Genomic DNA, 19,696 nt, shown 5'->3' on the forward strand with positions numbered 1-19,696 from the left:
AAGGAACTGAAGGATGCAAGGATGCACTTCAAAAGCATAAAAAGTAAACAAAAACATAGGACCTTGTGAAATACAAATTAAAAAGGAAAGGGAAAACCTGGGTGGGGTAGAATTAGAAAGCAGGTATGGAGGTCATTCTGTCTTACATTGTCACTTCAAGGCACAAGAAACATGGGCTGTGCATGGTGGCTTGTGGCTCACGCCTGTAGTCCCAACACTTTGGGAGGCTGAGGCAGGTGGATCACAAGGTCAGTAGTTCGAGACCAGCCTGACCAACATGGTGAAACCCTGTCTCTACTAAAAATACAAAAATTAGACACGCATGGTGGCGTGCACCTGTAATCCCAGCTACTCAGGAGGCTGAGGCAGGAGAATCACCTGAACCCAGGAGGCAGAGGTTGCAGTGAGCTAAGATCGCACCACTGCACTCCAGCCTGGGCAACAGAGCGAGACTCCATCTTAAAAAAAAAAAAAAGAAGAAGAAGAAGAAAAAAACTTGAACAGTTCATGATTTGTGTTGTTTATGCAAAATAGAAATATTCAAGTGATCTCAGAGAAGCAAAGCTTCTTCTGACTGACGCTTCTCTCATTCTCTCATTTGAGAGAAGCTCCTCTCGAAGAGGGCAGGGAGGGATGTGACTGACTATGGCCTCAGCAAGTACCCCAACAGCCAGGGTCACTTTCTAACTTCACCTGGACTTACAGAGCGAGCACATGTTGGCACTGGCCCATGAAGTCCTGAATAAAGAGCAGAGCCAATATCACTGTAGCCCCTACTCAATCATAGTGGACCCCAGTGTGAAAAGACAGTCCCTCAGCCTCCTCTGGAAGTTGGAACAGACCAGCCTGTGCCTCCTGGAGCACAGGACAGCCCCATGAAGCCCCAGCAGCTATGAGGGTTTCTGTCCTTGGCCATTTCCCCAGAGAATGTGACAAAAGCGGAGGTTTCTCAGCTGGCCTAACATCCTTGACCCAGCACTGCCCATGGGCAGCTCTGCCCTGCCTTGGGCCTGCCTCTCCTGGACAGGGAGTCACCACTCCAATAGAAATTTCCAGATCAGTAGCCTACTGCTAGTCAAGCTCTGGTGCTGGGTACCCTTGGAAAAGCTGGTGGTCTGAGAGTATTCTTTAAATTGCAGCCATTTCCATAATCATTCCATGGACATGCTAGTATTCTGTTATAGGCTGGTTTCTGAGATATAAAAAGAAATGTTCTGAGGAACTCAGTGACCCAAGCAGACATTTGTAATCCAGTTGATGACTACCACAACAATTATGAACACTAACATTTCCAGAGGGTCTCCCAAGTACCAGACACTGTTTGTTCTAAACGTTTTATGGGTATTGATTCCCAGAACACTTGTACATGAGAAACGAAAGACTGAAGGAGATGGGAACTTGCGTAAGATCCCAGAGTTAGTGATGAGTAGGATTCAGTCCCACTCCAGAGATCCAGAACCTTGGAGATTGGCAGTCAGGGAAGCCTCCTCAGATGAGGTGATGAGGCCTGAGTAGAATGTTTAAGAATAGGTAGGAACCAGCTAGGAAAAAGGCAGTAGTGGAGAGGGGATGGGAAGGGGAAGTCATTCCAGGCAGATCCAAAAGCGTGAGTGATGAGAGAGGACTGAGGAATAGCACAGTATTCACTAGAACTTCAACAAAGCCAGTGTTATGAGTCCCAAACTGCAGGAGGAAAAAGGTGGAAGGTTCCAGAGAGGTAGGCAGAGGCCATATCAGAGCCCACCTATTAACCATCTTTAGGTGTTTACGTTTTTTTTCTGTCAACAATGGGAAGCCACTGAAGGCTCAGGCAAGGGAGCATGATCTCAGCATATGTGGGGTTTAAGATGCTCACTCTGGAGACTGGGTCCGCATGGGGAAGATGGGAGGAGTACAAAAGTCATGGCAAGGCAAGATTGACTTTGCATAACAATGTTTAACATGGATTAGATATACACACACAGTTGCTCTCAATAGCTAATCACTTGTCATTGGGGCAAGCTCAAAAGACCATCTCATATTGGAAAGGCCAGTCTTGACGTACTGTTTGTGTTGCTTCCTTAGGGTTTTGTCAACCCAGTGATGCAAAAATCTGTCCTCCTAATGTCTTCTCTTTTTCTGATTCTAAATGTACTCTTTGCATCTGCGTAGATCTTCTCTGCTCTGAACAGTTCCAGGCAGGCACAGTTTCAGGGTACTAGGCACCATAGAGCAAAAACACAAAGATGCTGGGCTCAAAAGTCATGTCTTTTTAAAATTATAAATTTAAGAACCATAGCAATTTCTACAGAGTCGTCATAGCCTATGAAAAGAGGAGGTGCTAAAATAAGTGGCACAAAAAACTGTGGGGACTGAGGAGGCTAATCTGACTTTTCAGGATACTCCTTTTTTTATAACCAAGCCACGGCAAATGATCCTCTTCCATTCCTAGGGCATGGCTGGTAAGAACTAGAGCACCATGTGAGAAGTTAATAAGATGCCCAGTCTTATTATGGAGCACCCACTGGGGGCTATTGTATGTTCATTATCCCTGCTTCTCACAACAAATTAAATACTATGACCCCATTTCAAAATTAAGGGGACTGGGGCTCAGGGATTTGTCAAAAATCAGTTCATGCTCTTTCCTCCATATCAGCAACTCAGATTAGAAGACATTCTTGAAAACCATTAAAACAAATTTCTTTCCTTTCCTCCCTCCCTTTACTCCTCATGTCATTTCTGAATAATGACTGTTATTTTATTTGACAGTTACTGCCCTCTTCCCACCTCTCTGGCTGGTTGAGAGAACTGAGGCCCTTTTGTGATTAAGGAAATTCTCTATCTGCTCACAGGGACCAGCCCATGTTTCTTGCTTTACCTGTCTTCTTCTGAATCATGCATATTTATGAATATTTCTCCAGCATGTCTGGATTCCTAAAATGGTTTAGTGGCTGCTGTATTATATTCATACAAGATACTGTGGAATCACCACATTCCTGAGTAATACCCTGTTCTGATTTTCATAGCACAATCGCTGCCAATTTGTCATCTCCATCATGTGGAAGAGTGGGAAAGAGCAAGAACTTTAGAACTAGACACTCCTAGGTTCAAATCACTGCAGGAGGAAAAAGGTGGAAGGTGCCAGAGAGGTAGGCAGGGGCCACATCAGAGGCCACCTGTTAACCATGTTTAGGTGTTTAAGTGTTTTTCTGTCAACTGATTATCAGCTGGGTGACCTTGGGCAAGACACATTAATCCTTTAAGCCCGAATCTCTTGTGTATAAAATAAGTTGATATTATTTACCTTGTAGTGATGCTGTAAGAATTTAATTATACATCTAAATTATGTATTATATATAATTAAATATATATATTTAAATATATATATTTTAGTATATATATATAATATATATCCTAGCAAACCTAATAGACTGTCAACAAATCATAGCTCCCTTTTGTGACAGACGAACTTCTAAAGTGGGAAATCTTCATCTGGCCCCACTCAGAGAAATGGTTCAGCTGAATCTGTAAGTCAGAAAAATCAGAGTCCAAATTTACTTAATATGGACCATGGGCAGGCAGGTGTCATAGGGAGCAGCAGGGTTCCTGTCGAGTCATAGCCAGCCTTCTCTCAAGGAACAGGCCAGGGCTTTGAGCAGGGACTTCCCTGATGGTCCAGCCTGCTGGGGGGCTGGAGATGCCAGTCAAACCTCTAAGAGAAGTCTAATAAGAAGACCATTCTGCAAGGGCTATCTGTCTAGCACCTTCTTGGCTCAACGAAAGGCTATGGTCACAGCACAGATACCCAAGGGCGAGTGAGCAATGCCACCCTTTGCTGGGTCCCCTAGCATGCCACCATCTCCTGCCCTGGTAGAGATGCAAGTACCAACAGGTATCTTGTTTAATCAGACACCCACTCACAGAGCTGGGAATATTGCAGTTTAAAAAAAAAAAAAAGAACACCCAAAACCTGCTCTGGAGGTTTTATTGACCTTGCAAGAACTATGCTGATGGCTAGGCCAGTGCCCACCTTCATGCTCCGTGACAGACCTCCCAATGCTGTGGCACAGACCAGGGTATTAACTGGAGATCCAACACACTCTCCTGGTCTCTCTGCAGATGGCTGCAGAAGGATTGTCCCCTCTGCTGATTGCCATAGGATACTGCTTATCCGTCCCTCTAGAAGAACCCCTTGATTTTCCTAGGCAGCCCTCATGTGAGGCTCAGAGACCAGCCTCCACTGCAGACCTATCATCTACCTCATGCTTTTCATGTGCTAGACCCTGCAGTGATGCTGAGGAACAGTCAGTAGTCCCTGCCCTTGAGGTGCTCACCATCTGCTAGAGGATGCAGACAGACAGACAGATAGCAACAGCACAAGACTCTGCTACAGGAGGATGGTGCAGGGGACGAGGCTGGAGAAGAGGGACAGAAAAACCTTTTAAAACATAGATGGTATTTGTAGAACAAGGACCTTGGGTCTTCTCAAATCTGAGACTGATGACTTGCAAACACCTCAGAACTAATCATGACTCACTAGTGTAAGGCAGCTCCAGGAATAAGCACTCTAAGCTGGTGAGGCCTTCCAGGCAAGAGAGATGCCAACTCAGACACTGACTGTGGCATCAACCATGCATATTCCCCGGGGGCTCCAAGATCTAGCACCAGAGAGTGGTGCTCTTGGCCTGATGTCACGGCTCAGAGAGACACCGCTCCTCAGGACTTGGAAGGACAGAAGAGAATTGTGTCACAAGGACACAAGAGCAGTGAAGGCTGGGGCACAAAGACTCAGTGCTGGCATAATTACAATAGTAAGAATGATCATCCAAGCTATCATATATTTAATATCCTGTAAGTGCTAGAAACTTTATGTATATTATCTCATTTAAGACCCACACAGTTAGATATTAATTTCCCCATTATTTAAATGAGGAAATGAAGTCTAAGAGGGGAAAGGAAATACTCCAAAGTTGCATTTTGTACTAGAACTGGAATATTACAGTCCACAAAGCCCATGCTCTTTTAAAGATGCCTTATGACCTTGGGGAAGTGAGAATCAGGCCTGGGAAGTGCTAAATTTTCCCAAACAGGCTAAGCTGTTACAGTAACATATGATCCCCAAACTTCAAGCTTCACTGGCTTAACATGACAAGTTTAGTTTTCTCTTATACTCAGTTAGGGAGGTGGGGTGGGGTTTCTGCATAGATGCTGTAAGCCACTGAAGTGGAGGAAAAAAAGAGGCTCGAGCATCTTACAGGATGTTTCACTGCCTCAGCTCAGAATTGCCACGCCTCCCTTCCTCTCCTGCCCATTGGCCAGAGGTAGTCATGTGACTCTGGCCACCTGTGGTACAAGGTGGCTGAGAAGTGTAGCCTCTGCAATGCCCAGGAAGGAAAGGAGAACAGGGTTTGGTGAGTACTGATAATGACTCCCACAGAGCTTCACTAAAAAGACAAGTGAAAGAAAAAAGTCCTTTTGGGGAGTGACAGGAGATGACAGTGAGTAAAATGTAGGCTGGAGACCCTTCACTCATTCGTCTAACAGGGGCTTTCAGAACACTAAGGCTAAGTTCTGGGATTCAGGGATAAGAGGCAGAGTCCCTGTGCTCAGGGGCTACTGGCCACTGTACTATAATAGTGGTGTTACCATTTTGTAAATGCTATAGGAGAAAGGCACCAAAGCCCAGTGGGGACCAAACTGAGAGAAGCTGGGAGGCCTTATGAGTAGGTAACAATGAAATACACATGTGATGGTCGAAGGTGACAAAGATTGAGCTATCAGTTGGCTAGCGGACACCATGCAAGGGATTTAGGTGGTTCAGTGTCAACAATAGTGCTCATGAGACATCCAACTCCTGTTTCAGTCCAGACACAGAACAGAACACCCTTATAAAGACATTCAAGTCAGGTCAGGGAAATGTTAATATACATTTTTCCTTAAACCTATGAAAAGATATACTCAGATCCTCATACTAAGAAAAATACAAATTTAAACTACACTAAGATGGCATTTGTCATTTATCAGATTGGCAAAAATCCTGACATCTGATGGCATACTGTATTGTTGAGGAACTGAGAGAAGCTGCATTCATACCCTGGTGGAAGGAGTATGTATTGATATAATCTCTAGCAATGGAGAAGTTGGCAACATTTATCCAAGTTAAAAGTGCATATACTCTTTGACCTAGCAATTTCACTTGCAGTGATGTATCCTACAGATGTGTTTGCACAAGATTATTCCTTCTGACATTGTCAGTAAAAGATTACAAATAACCCAAATGTCCATATTAGGAAACTGGTTTTAAAGATTACAATTTATCTATACAGTGGAATACTAAACATCTACTAAAAAAGAATAAGGAAGCTTGTCATGTACTGATACAGAAAGAGCTCCAAGATATGAGCCAAGTGAAAAATAAAGTGTGATGCATTATGTAATGAGATACTTTTGATAAAGAAAAAAATGGAAATCTATATTCACTGATGATATATTTATAAGAATACTTGAGTATAACTGTCAGGATAAGCTAAGTTATGCTACAGTAACAAATTATCTAATATCTAAGTGGCTTATACAACAAAATTTTATTTATTGCTCATGCTTCATGTCCATTATAGATTGGCTGCAGCTCTGATCCATACCTCCCTCACTGTGAGATGCAAGCTGATGGACTAGCCCCTAAAGGAATGTTGCCAGTTTCATGGCAGAGAGAAAGGGATGTAGCAAACCATGAACTGGTTATGAAATCTTCCATAGGGTACGAATCAAACAATATTTCTGCCCACATTTAGTTGACCAAGCAAGTAACATGACCACTGCTGAGTGCACAGGGCAAAAACGTATATCCTGCAGGGAAGGGTACCATAAGTCATATGATCAAGCCTATTAACAATAGGGCAAACATGTATAAGTCTCCCATGGGAGGGGAAGCAACTAATTGTGAACAATAATGCAATTTACCACTAAGAAACTAACATAATAATGAGTACTTGTGGGATGGGACTGTGGAAACTGGGTGGATGGGAGATAGAAATAAGATAGCTACTTTTCACCTAGCACATGTGTACATTTGAACCATGTGAATATATTGTCTATTCAAAAGGGTAAATACTTTTAAGTTAGGTAGCTACTTAAAAAAAGATCCATGTCTCCCTTTCCTGTGCCATGAGCATTCGATATATAATCTGAATTCACAGGTATGTTTCTGATATTTTATTGATAGCATTTCCTAATAATTCTTGCTCAAACGAGTGTCAAAGTCAATAATTCAGGGCAATACAAAGGCAGTTTTCCCTGCCTCATTCCAAGAAGAGTAACTGCTGTGGGGACATGGAGAGGGCAAGAATCTAAGTCCAGCTTGAGTACCCAAGTGACTCAGTGGGGAGAATCGCTGCTACATGGCCTTTGGCAAGTGTGGGATACCAGGGACTTGGGATGAAATGGATAGATAACAAACCCAGGGCTGCTGGCAGATGTGTAAGCAGCAGGTGAGTACAACTCAGGGGAAACCAGAGTTTAGCACTTGAAAAGCAAGACAAAACATTAGATCTGAGACAGAAAGAAAGCCATTAACTGAAAAATGAGCTTGAAGGTTGGAAGCTAAGAAGACAGGGCATGGGTCAGAAAATGGAGTGCAAGATGAATTTGGGGAGCAGTTCAAGGCCAAAGACAAAGACAGCAAAAGGAGTGAACACGCAAGTTCTGAGTGGTCCAGACCACCCAGCTAGCACAGAGAACAGACCGCTGTTCACCAAGGGCTGGGCTGTGAGAACGCCGTGGCTGGGTTTTCAATGTTCGATCCTGTGACGCAGACTGATATTACCAGGCACAGTCCCTGGAAAGACCTCCAGAGAGTAGGAGGAACTGCTTGAGAGTTTAAACACTATCATTTGTACACACAACTGCATCACTGGCAGATGCTCTAGAGGTGTTTATGGTGACCTTTGGTGCCCTGTATGGACAGGAAGTACTTCCATAAAACCATGTACATTGCTGACCATTCTCTTCCATGATGCTCACTTTTGTCTTCCAGTATCACTTCAACCCCTCGCAGTCCATCCTGGTGATGGAAGGCGATGACATTGGGCACATTAACCGTGCTCTCCAGAAAGTCTCCTACATCAACTCCAGGCAGTTCCCGACGGCCGGTGTGCGGCGCCTCAAAGTCTCCTCCAAAGTCCAGTGAGTGGATGCTGGTCAGCCTGGGGCCAACTGAGGCAGCAGGGTTGGTGCCCTGGGAATGTTCCCTTACAAAACAGGATTTGCCTTTCTTCAGCTGTCCTCAACTTCTGCTATTCCTATGAGGATGCCTCAATGGATCTGTGTTCTTGTTTTCTTCCTAAGCAAGATGTTCTGTTGTTTTACCACCTTGAATCCACCTTTCTCTATTTTATCCTGTATCTTATCTAATGCCTAGAAGGTACTGCTTTCTATAAATTCTCAGAGACCTGGGAATTTGAAGTGGTCTGGGTGTACATTTGAAGTGTTCTGATTTAAGGGCACAGTGCATGGTACATAGGAAGTGCTCGACAAATGTTTATTAAATTGAATTAAGTTAACCAACCCAGCTATGTAGAGTTCCTAAATCCCATAGGTATGCTAGAAAAACAGAAGGCATGGTTCTTGTTTCCAGGGATCACAGTTAAATTACAGGATTACTGAAGCCTTTGGATAACCCACTCCCTGGCCTATCAAATCACTTCTCAGCCACAGTGGCTACCTTGGAGGGCTGCTAGGAGGGGGATCCCAGGAAAATTCCTGGAAGGTAGAAGAGCAGTCATGCTGCACCTAGAGTCGGGAGAAGGACTAAGAGAGGAACAAGGGTGGGAAAGATGAGTCTGCTGACTGCCACATTGTTGGAGCCTGGGACAGGCACCAGAAAAAAAACCCCGCAGATGGTAGTTACATTCAATAGTTCTAGAACAATGGAGGGGTGCTCCACCCTTACAGGCTTGGGGGTAGGAAACAGTTACCTCCAGGTCATTGCCACATTAGAGTGAAGATGAGAGAACAAACTGGCCTGTGTCCTGCTGAGACCAGGCTTCTGCAAACTGAAGAAAGGTCGGGAGTGCTGTGGGGTTGGCCTGGCACAAGCGGGAGAAAACTGGGAAGAGGAGGAGGCCACCACAGCTCCCACATTTCACCCACCCACAGAAGAGGATGGAGTAGCTCAGCATGGAATCCACCCAGACTACTATTTCCTCAAGAACTTTCCCAAGGCATGTAAGGTGATGGCTGTAACCAGCTGAACCCCACCCAGCACTCCCAAAGCATCTGTCTGGCTCTGGGGTCCCCCATTTTAACCTACATCTAGATGACCAGGGGAGAGGGCTAATGACATAATGTCCCCATGAGGTCTGACAAGAAGTTCAAATCAACCAGTGTTTACTGAGCTCAAACCATGATGCAAGCTCTGGTCAGCTTCTTTTCTATATATGTCTGCATTTAATCCTTTACTATAGGACAAAATTATTGTTATCCCCACTGTATAGATGAAGAAACTGAGGTTCACAGGAGTCGAGTGCCTTGTCCACATTTACCCAGCCCAGAAGTGTCAGAGCCAGGCCATGGATCCTTGTCTGTCTCAGACCTCGCTCTTGTGGCCACACCATTTCTGCCTCCCAGATAATTGTGTGGCAGTGTATCAGGAGAAAGGAGGATGATTACAACAGCACTTTGCTCTCACACCTAGAAAAGGCACACGTGTGTGATATCCACATAGAGACATATCACATAAGCTGAGGCAGGAGGGTTTAGCCCTGGGGTCTCAATTAGTAAGACGGCTGTAACCAACCAGTTAGACACAATTTGCTTACCAAATACTAAAGCACATAACAAGCAGTTGCTATCTAATTAATGTTGCCATTGATTTCTTTGTTAAAGGATAATGAAAGGTTTCATGGTTACGTGTTGCTCGTATAGAAAATTCCCATTTCTCTCAGGAGCCAATCTTTCAAGTCCCTAGATCACTAGTGGTTTTGATTATAATGTGGCTTTAAATTTGAATGTCTGTTGACATCCTCAGAGACACTTATGCAGTCACGATGCCTGGCTAAGATCTGGAGGTGGCAACCCCTTGTTCCTGGCTGTATGACAGATGGTTTAATTGTTTGCTCATCAGTGCCATGACCGAGACTGTTTTCCCAGGTGCTTTGGGGAAGACGTATGCATCAGTATCCCCGAGGTAGATGCCTATGTGATGGTCCTCCAGGCCATCGAGCCCCGGATCACCCTCCGGGGCACAGACCACTTCTGGAGACCTGCTGCCCAGTTTGAAAGTGCCAGGGGAGTGACCCTCTTCCCTGATATCAAGATTGTGAGCACCTTTGCCAAAACCGAGGCCCCCGGGGACGTGAAAACCACAGGTACAGGTGCATTTGAGTTTGTGGGGAGGGTGGACCTTAATTTTTTACAGCCATGTGAAAACATACTTCAGAACAACAGCATTGTTCATCTAATGTATACATGGCTTAAATGTATACATGGCAGCATAATGTATTATAGCAAAACAGACAAAGCTATAAACAAACGAAATGAATATGAGGGGAATGGATGGCTTAGCAATGAGGGATATGACGTTGGAGGGAGCGCATTTGTGCTAAATGGTAAGTGAAAAAATGCAAGACACAAAGTTACATAGTACCTACACATAGAATGATCTCAACCATTAAAGAAAAAAAAAACACAGAAAAATGCCAAGAAGGACACACACCCTATGCTAACAGGGTTATTCTCTGAGAGGCATAATGAGAGCCCGTTTGTTTCTGCTTCCCTTCCCTTTCTGTAACTGCAAAAATGTTCTATAGTGGTCATGTGTTATTCTGGTAATCAGAAGAAAAGCTAAAGACATATAAAGAAAAAATATAGCTGCATCTTTATATATATAAAAGTTAGGTCTCATTCAGCAATATTACTCTAAGCTCTCAGGAAACTTTTAAGTTGTTATTTCCAACAACTTCATTATTGGGAAGGTTTTTCAGTGAAAGAGGAGTAATTTGAATTATCTATCAAAGAGAAACACTTGGTTATGCTGAAAGCTATAGTATATGCTGGTGGGGGGGCGGGTGGGGAAGAGAAAGAAGGAAACCGGGAAAGGAGCAAGGGAGGGAGGGAAGAAAACCTCCCTTTTGTTACTCCGAGGGATGGGGGAAATATAAATTTAAGAAGTGTCCTTTGCTGCCTCTTCCAAGAGAATATATTCAACGCTCCCCTCCCCCTCCAAAAGCCACTGCTAATGATGTGCTGGTGCCTCTGGTCCTAAGTCCCTGAAGAGCTGCTGTTATAATAATCCTAATTACCTATTGCCTTAAACCACCCTGGTCCCTAGTGAATGGGGTACTCAAGAGACAGCCCTTCTAAGCTCATAAAAAATAGATGATGTTTTACCACCTGTCCAGGCAGGGCAGTTTCCTAGTCACAGGACAACGTGCATTAGGTTGTATGATCGTCCCTCTTCCCCTGTTCTCACTTGTGGCTAAAATCAGACAGAAATAAAGAGGAGCCTCTGATCTCAGTGGTTGCAAGCCATGACCAAGTGTCTGGATTTGCTACATCTGACACCAGCATACAGGCAATGCAGGGAAGAGCAATTATCTGGGTTCACATTTCATCTTCTGTTTATGAGAGGTACAGGCAGAGCACATAGCCAAGTGTCCAAGGGCTATTATTAGTGCCTTTACATTTTTACTCCAATTGTTGTTGGAATGGCCATTACTATGGATATCTTAAACAAGTAGGATAATGGCATTTGCCACCAGGCCTCAGTGACTGGCTTCAGCATCATCTGCTGCCCCCATTGACATTCTCTTTATGCTGTCAATACCAAAGACAGGAGATTCCCCCAACATGCACACACACACACGCCTCCCACACACTCTGTTAGTTCACACCTTTGCTCTGCTCTCTGGCTGGAAGGTCCCTTTCCTTCCCTATCCCTTGATTCCTGGCAAATATCCCTGCCTTCAGCACCTCCCCAAGAAGGCTGTTCCACCACCACCATTCTGACACTCCCAACTGCTGGTGCTTCCCTCAGCACACATTTTTTAGCCCTTGGTGGTGATTTCCTGTTTATTAAACCAGACCAGGAGACCCCGAGGGCTCATCCATGGCCGATTTGCCTCTGGGTCCCTGAACCCAGCACACTCCCTTCTACACAGTGGGAATCAAGGAAATTGCAGATGGAAGATAATACCCATGGTGAGAGAGAACCATGAGAAAATGGCAGCTGTGACACACTCCCTACCTCAGGGAGCTCTCAGTCAGCCACAGCGGGAGGTAGGAACAAGGACGATATGACCAGACCTGACAAGAAGCCGGCAAAAAACCTGGAAACTGTGAGAAGGCCATTGAAATAAAGATGCACATACAGCATTGCTAGTTACAGACTGTCTTAAGTGTACGTTATTGTGCTTTTAGATTTTGCTGATTATACACGAAACCATTGTGATTGACAAGCATTTAAAAATTAAGATAAATTATTTATTACAATATATACCTAGTGAGAGTAAAAATATTTTTGATATCATTTAAAAACTTAAAAGATAATTATTTAAAATAATCCATCTTTAGTGAATTTTTTAAATTTCTGTTTTAATAAATGTTTTATAACACACAAAGTGTATTTAGTCCACTTTATAAATAAATAAATATACTTATTTAAATTATCTCTCTTCACAAGTTTTTCAATACAGGAGGGCAAGATCAAAACCACTTGAAGACAGCTAGCCTATCATCAGTGAGATGGGGATAGTAATAGTACCCCCTTTAATGTCTATTAGGATTATATTTGCACATGACTGGCACATAGCACATACTTCATAAATACCAGTCAACTTCTTAAGATGAGATTTTAATTTAGGACTGCCGAACTCTGCCGAGCATTCAAATACTCAGACATTTCTTTGGGAAATTTGGAGTCATACAATTAGGCAAGGACAACTTGACTGACCAGCTTGCTAATGTGCTCCCCTGGGAGCACATTAATTATATTAATTTATCAAATATTGATTATTGGTTATATCATATTGACTTGATTATTAATTAATGATTCAGCTCCATTTGAGCAAGGTTTATTAATAACTTCTCCATGCTAGCTCCTGGGTTAGACACTAAGGATTCAATCATAAAAAGATAGTGCTTCTGCCCTTCAGGATCTCAGGTGGTCGGGGAGACTATGATCATATGGAGAAAGCTATGAGAGCATGGTGGAAGGCCACTTACCTCTTCCCAAATGAGAGCTATTGCTTATTGAGCACCTACAATGTGCGCTGGACACTGTTTTCAATCATCCCAAGACCCTTGCCTCCCTTATGGATGAGGAAACTGGGTAGTAGGTAGTTCCTCTAACACTATGCAGCTTCTCAGTGGCAGAGCTGGTATTCAAATCACACCTTTTGGCTACAGTATTCACGCTCTTCCCACTAATTCATGCTACGCAACCTCAGGGATGCCTGGACATCTGAGCAGTGGATGTGGTATTTGGGATCACACAGACTCTGCCCCTGACTCAGCCTTAACCTGGGGTGCAATAACAGAGGAGGAAGATGATTAGCAAGGGCTGTTTTCTGAGCTGTCCTTCATGCCTGCGTTTCCCATGTCTGTCTTCCTACAGCCCCCAAATCAGAAGTCTTAGAGGAAATGCTTCATAACTTAGATTTCTGTGATATTTTGGTGATCGGAGGGGACCTGGACCCAAGGCAGGAGTGCTTGGAGCTCAACCACAGTGAGCTCCACCAACGACACCTGGATGCCACTAATTCTACTGCAGGCTACTCCATCTACGGTAAGGCCACACTCAGCCCCCTTTGCCCCAAGGGTGTCCTCTTAGAATGTCCTTATCCAGGGAGACATGAGTGAGATTGCACCTGTGAAGGGGCACTGTGAAGCCCCAGGGACCAGTTGGAGATCCTTGGCCTCAAGCGTGGATTTCTAGACCCTCCTTTGGCAAGTTACTCCAGCATCTTGGGGACCACATTCCCACTCCTGGGGAATTCTTCTGTAGAAGCTAGGTGGGTGCCTTCTCTTACAATGTTTGGTCTCAGCAAATGTCACAGCAACATCTGGAAGATTGAGGCAGTCTGTATGGAAAGCTTGTGCATCAATGTAGTTTTGGCTCCTTAGAACTTCTGCACATTGTCTGCCCAAAATATCTTGAGCTCTTACCCTCAACAAACTTACAAGACCCATGAGGTCTTGTACCACAAGCCCCGGCTTGTCTCCTCTCTTCTCTTCCTCCTCGTTTTCTGTCTTCTGATGACAGGTGTGGTCTCTTGGCACAGGTGTGGGCTCCATGAGCCGCTATGAGCAGGTGCTACATCACATCCACTACCGCAACTGGCATCCAGCTTCCCTTGAGGCCCGGCATTTCCGGATTAAGTGCTCAGAACTCAATGGGCGCTACACTAGCAATGAGTTCAACTTGGAGGTGAGTGGGTCCTGTCATTGTTAGGGAAGCCAAGGCTCACCCATTCCCTCATTCATTCAGAACTGCTGTAACTGGCCCACCTGCCACTCCTGGGTCAATAGCACCTCTCCCCACTCTTCCCAGGTCAGCGTCCTTCATGAAGACAGAGTCTCAAATAAGGAGCATGTCAACCATCTGATTGTGCAGCCTCCCTTCCTCCAGTCTGTCTATCATCCTGAGTCCCGGAGTAGCATCCAGCGCAGTTCAGGTAGGGTGCCCAAGAGGAGCGACCCTCAGGACACAGGTGGTCATTGCGACTCAAGACTATCTACTCAACAGACAGTTATGTTGTAGCAAATGTAGGTGCCCAGAACTGAGGGAGGGAACCCAGCAATGGAGAAAATGTGCCCTGGCTCTGAGACACTCACACCCTCAAGAGGCAGTCAATAAGTAAACAAGAAATTACACAACACGCATAATGGCAGAGGTCAGTACAAAGGGCTGGGACAAAATTTCAGGCCCAACTCAAAACCATGTCCTGTATGAAGCTTTCCATGAGCCCTTTACACACACTCACACATACATACACACCATATTGCAACGTCCTCTGCCCAAATTTCTGTTTGAGCACTTGCCATATTGTGTTACCATCTGGTGGGCACTTGTGTCTGTTTCTACTAAACTCTTTATCCTATGCATGGATGTTTCAGTGCTTGGCTCTGTGGAAGTTTCTTTATAATTTGAGGGGTAAAGCCAGGAATAAAAGAGAATTTGCATTTAATGAGCACCTATACTGTGCCTATGTGGAAACTCACAGATTATTTAATTTACACCTAACTATTACTCATAGGATAGGAATTATTATGTCCATTATAGAGGTGATGAATGTGAAGCCCAGACAGTATAAGGTGCTGCTCTAGAGTTCTACAGCTGGGAAGTGGTAGGGCAGACTTTATCCTATGCATGGATGTTTCATTCAGGCTCCCTCACAAGAATGAGCTAGGCCTTTGTTCACCATAACATGTGAGTTTCTTCCTTGTTCCAGTGGTCCCAAGCATTGCCACGGTGGTCATCATCATCTCCGTGTGCATGCTTGTGTTTGTTGTGGCCATGGGTGTGTACCGGGTCCGGATCGCCCACCAGCACTTCATCCAGGAGACTGAGGCTGCCAAGGAATCTGAGATGGACTGGGACGATTCTGCGCTGACTATCACAGTCAACCCCATGGAGGTGATCCTCATGCAGGGCTGGGAGTTCTGGGTGGGGTGCTTCTCCCTCCACCCAGCTCAGCCCTTCCTATGCCTAAAGCTGCCCCATACCCCCTCCTTCTGGAAACCCTGCCCCATCTAGTCCAGCTCCACTGATTCTTCTTGTCTCTGAGCTCCTCTAGCCCTCTCAACCTAAATAGATCATACCTTCCCACCAACTACATTCTCTGATTTAAAATGTATTAATTGCTCTTACCCCACAAACAGAACCAGAAATTTTGTTAAAGCAAGCAAACACCACAAGGTGGCTATGCCTTGCTTCCCCCATAGTATTTAGCTCAGAGCTAACTAACACTTAGGGACTCAGTATTGAAGTTTTGATTAACTAACAGTGCAAATTAGATGGCTTTGCTCCATACTGCCTGAAGAGTTTACTCAAAGGCTCGGAACAGATTAAAAGAAAAATATAGCAGCAATGCCTGCCATTTATTGAGCCCCCATTATGCCAGATACTGTATAGAGTGCTCTATATACACCACCTCATTTAATCGTCCAACAACCTATAAAATAGGAGTTATCATCTTCATTTACCAAGGTGGAAACCAACTAAGAAAAGAAGTAACATACTCAAATTAACATAGCCAATAGTCAAATTTAAGGTTGTCTGATTCTAAAGTCTGTATCTTTCCAGTTAGCCAACAGCCCCCAGAATCTATCCATGAGTGTCAAGGGAAGCCCTCTACATCACGCCCTTTGCCCATGGGTTCTGGGTGATGATAGACACAGGCTTAGAAAAGGTAGGGGAAGATGATTACCCCAGCCTGGTCCCCAGTTTCCACCTCGGCTAGCCTCACACTCCAATTTCAAAGCGAGTGTGCTGATGTGGCTCAGTTTCTCCAAGCATGTGCTGTAGGTAAAATGCTGAGCTCAGTGCTATACAGACTCCAGAATTTCCACCTTCAAAGAGCTGAGCCTTGAGTGTAGAAAACAAGACCACTATACCTGGAGTGGTCTGAGGACAAGGCAAGAGTGTGCCTAACAAGGGCCAACCTTATGATGTCAGAAGTCAATGACCTTGAGGAGGAAAAGCCTTCAGGACTGCAACAATCAGGGAAGATTCCTTGGAGGAGGTTGGCCTAGGGGAGACCTTGAAGAGTGGGTAGGATTTGGGGTAAGGTAGAAGGTAGGAGGTAAAAGACAATTCCTAAGCAGTGTAAGGGGAGGGGTTGGGTAGCCAAGCAAGGAGAAACAACTTTTATGACCTGGTTCATCAAACACAGAACATAAATCGAGAAATGAAATTTTGCTGGAATTATCCAAAAGCTGGAGGGAGGGGGAAGTGGACAGGAAAGGAAGGGATACAGCCTGAGGACACAAGTCAGGGGGTGAGTAGCAAGCATGGAAAGTGAGGACCAATAAATTTGTCCTTTCCAAAGGAATATTTTTGAGGGGAAGCATACCTGAGTCTTTGCTGAGAATGCCTTCTGCTCCCAGGGACATTGCATGCACACTTGGAAAAGAGACACAAGATCAAATGCCATCCTCCCACTGAGAAGGAAACACTAAGGCTTGGACAGCTCCATTTAAATAAGCTCCAGAAATGCCTGAAAACAAGCCTTGGCCTGAAAGGTTCAGTAAATGATGGATAGGATTGGCTTAAATGTCCAGCCCATCATTTATACCCAACAGTCTACCTTGAGTTCATGCCTTGGAATTTGCTATTTCAGGCTTTTACCTTGAACCTTCTAGCTTCCTTTTTACCAGAAGACTTCCCTTCCAGGAAGTCTGTCTCCAGGCTGAAGAGTTTTGCACTAAGAGAAGAAATTCCAAGGGGCCGTAAATGTTTCCTTAATGGATGGAGAAACATAAGCTCCAAAGTGGCCTCTGTTCAGCCCCTGATGAGCATTTGCTTTTTCTCCTTGATATCCAGAAACATGAAGGACCGGGGCATGGGGAAGATGAGACTGAGGGAGAAGAGGAGGAAGAAGCAGAGGAAGAAATGAGTTCCAGCAGTGGCTCTGACGACAGTGAAGAGGAGGAGGAGGAGGAAGGGATGGGCAGAGGCAGACATGGGCAGAATGGAGCCAGGCAAGCCCAGCTGGAGTGGGATGACTCCACCCTCCCCTACTAGTGCCCAGGGGTCTGCTGCCCGGCCCACATGTCCCTTTTGTAAACCCTGACCCAGTGTATGCCCATGTCTATCATACCTCACCTCTGATGTCTGTGACATGTCTGGGAAGGCCTTCTCCAGCTTCCTGGAGCCCACCCTTTAAGCCTTGGGCACTCCCTGTGTCTCATCCATGGGGAAGTTCCAAGAAGCCCAGCATGGCCATCAGTGGGGACTTCAGGGTAGACTTTGTCCTGTAGCCCCCACTTCTGCCCTAAGCTCCCCAGCATCCTGACTACCTGTCTGCAGAGTCTGCCTTTGTTTTTTCCTGCAGGGAAGAAGGCCCACCTTTGTGTCACTCACCTCCCCAGGCTCAGAGTCCCCAAGGCCCTGGGGTTCTAACTCACTGTGCGTCTCCTCCACACAGACCAGCAGGTCCTCCTATGCTGACTCCAGCTTGCTTCATACAAGGAGGGTGGTTGAACTTCACACACCTAAGGTCTTAGTGCTTAACAGCTTAAAGGAAAGTCCTCGTTGAGGCAGAACTAAGTTTACAGGGAAAGGTACACACATTCTCTCTCTCTCTCTCTCTATCTAGTTCCCCAGCTTGGAGAGCCTTTCTCCTTGCTTCTTTCTGAGGCCATATAAGCTTATAAGAAAAGTCCTAAACCAAGAATAGGTCCTTGGCCACAAGCAGGTCCTGATCCCCCATCAGAGCTATCTGAGCCTGCCTGCCTGGGCACCTGCTGCAACCATGCAGCTGCCCTGCCAGGGGCGCTCACCACACAGAACCACAGGGCCCGGGAGGCATTCCACACAGGCACTGCCCCAGGCGACAGTCACAACAAGCCTAGAGCCAGAAAGCAGATGGAAATGCTAATGAGGTCACATGAGATGGAAATGCTAATGAGGTCACACGTAGGCTTCATGGTGGGTGAAGTGGGGGTGGCTGGGCTCCCCCAGGACAGAGGGGACCCTGAGATTGGAAAGGCTCTCACCACTCAGCCTTATGGTCCCTTATCTCCTATTTTCCCTCTTGAGAAAATACACGCTTTCTGGATGTATTAGAAATGCACGAGCTCCACCGAGTCTACAATGAAAGTCTGAAATTTCACTGCAAGGAATTAGAAGCATATTTGCAATCATTGCAGCTTCTTCTTTCTTCTGCTCATAAAAGGAGGAACACTTTAGATAGAGGGCAAATATATCTGAAAACCTAATTGCTTTCTTTTTTTGATAAGGAAATCTTTTCCATCTCCATCCTAACATGCACAACCCGTGAAGAGAATTGTTTCTATAGTAACTGGTCTGTGATCTTTTGTGGCCAAGAGAATAGCAGGCAAGAATTAGGGCCTTGACAGAATTTCCACGAAGCTCTGAGAACATGTTTGTTTCGAATGTCTCAGATTCCTCTTTGTCATCAATGTGTACGCTCTGTCCCCATCCTTCACTCCTCCCCAAGCTCACACCAATTGGTTTGGCACAGGCACAGAGCTGGTCCCTAGTTAAGTGGTATTTATGTTAAAAAAAAAAAATAGTTCAGAATCTCAGCCTTTTCCTTGTGTCATCAAAACAGCTTAAGAAGGGGACTACTGCCAATGTCCTCTAGTCTGACCTCCACCCAGGGAGGACCCATGGCAGACCTTTTCAACTTTCTGATTCATGAGAACAACCTTGTGAAGATTTTCCCACTTCCTGAAGTGTTTTCTGCATCTGTTCCTTCCTTTGGACCTCACAACAAATCCTGCGAAGTAACTGAGACATCTGTTGTTAGACACATTTTTGTGATGAGTAAACTGAGGCTTGGTGATTCAATGTCTTGTTCAGAGTCATTCAAAAGTATAGACAAGACCAGACTCCCCAACTTCCACTCCTGGTCCAGGATTCTGCTTATATTCATAGGTATGCACCTAACAGACACTGCTGCAAACCTACTATGTGCTAAGCATTCTACCAACAGCTGTGAGAAAAAGAAAAGCTGAATAAGATAAGCTCCTCCCC

The 19,696-nt window shown here is 45.0% G+C and overlaps 1 protein-coding gene across 1 annotated transcript in view; it reads left to right on the plus strand.

Moving 5' to 3' along the window:
- CLSTN2 (calsyntenin 2) overlaps positions 1 to 19,270 on the plus strand; it is a 636,147-nt gene extending 616,877 nt beyond the window's left edge. Inside the window, exons 11-17 of the mRNA XM_024245139.3 lie at positions 8,012 to 8,160; positions 10,126 to 10,343; positions 13,589 to 13,759; positions 14,256 to 14,401; positions 14,525 to 14,648; positions 15,426 to 15,610; positions 17,519 to 19,270. Of these exons, the coding sequence (XP_024100907.2) occupies positions 8,012 to 8,160; positions 10,126 to 10,343; positions 13,589 to 13,759; positions 14,256 to 14,401; positions 14,525 to 14,648; positions 15,426 to 15,610; positions 17,519 to 17,719 (1,194 nt within the window). The 3' untranslated portion in view covers positions 17,720 to 19,270. The remainder of the gene's footprint in view (positions 1 to 8,011; positions 8,161 to 10,125; positions 10,344 to 13,588; positions 13,760 to 14,255; positions 14,402 to 14,524; positions 14,649 to 15,425; positions 15,611 to 17,518) is intronic.
- The last annotated feature ends 426 nt before the right edge of the window (positions 19,271 to 19,696 follow it).

The sequence above is a fragment of the Pongo abelii genome, chromosome 2, assembly GCF_028885655.2.
Source record: "Pongo abelii isolate AG06213 chromosome 2, NHGRI_mPonAbe1-v2.0_pri, whole genome shotgun sequence".
Lineage (NCBI taxonomy): Eukaryota > Metazoa > Chordata > Mammalia > Primates > Hominidae > Pongo > Pongo abelii.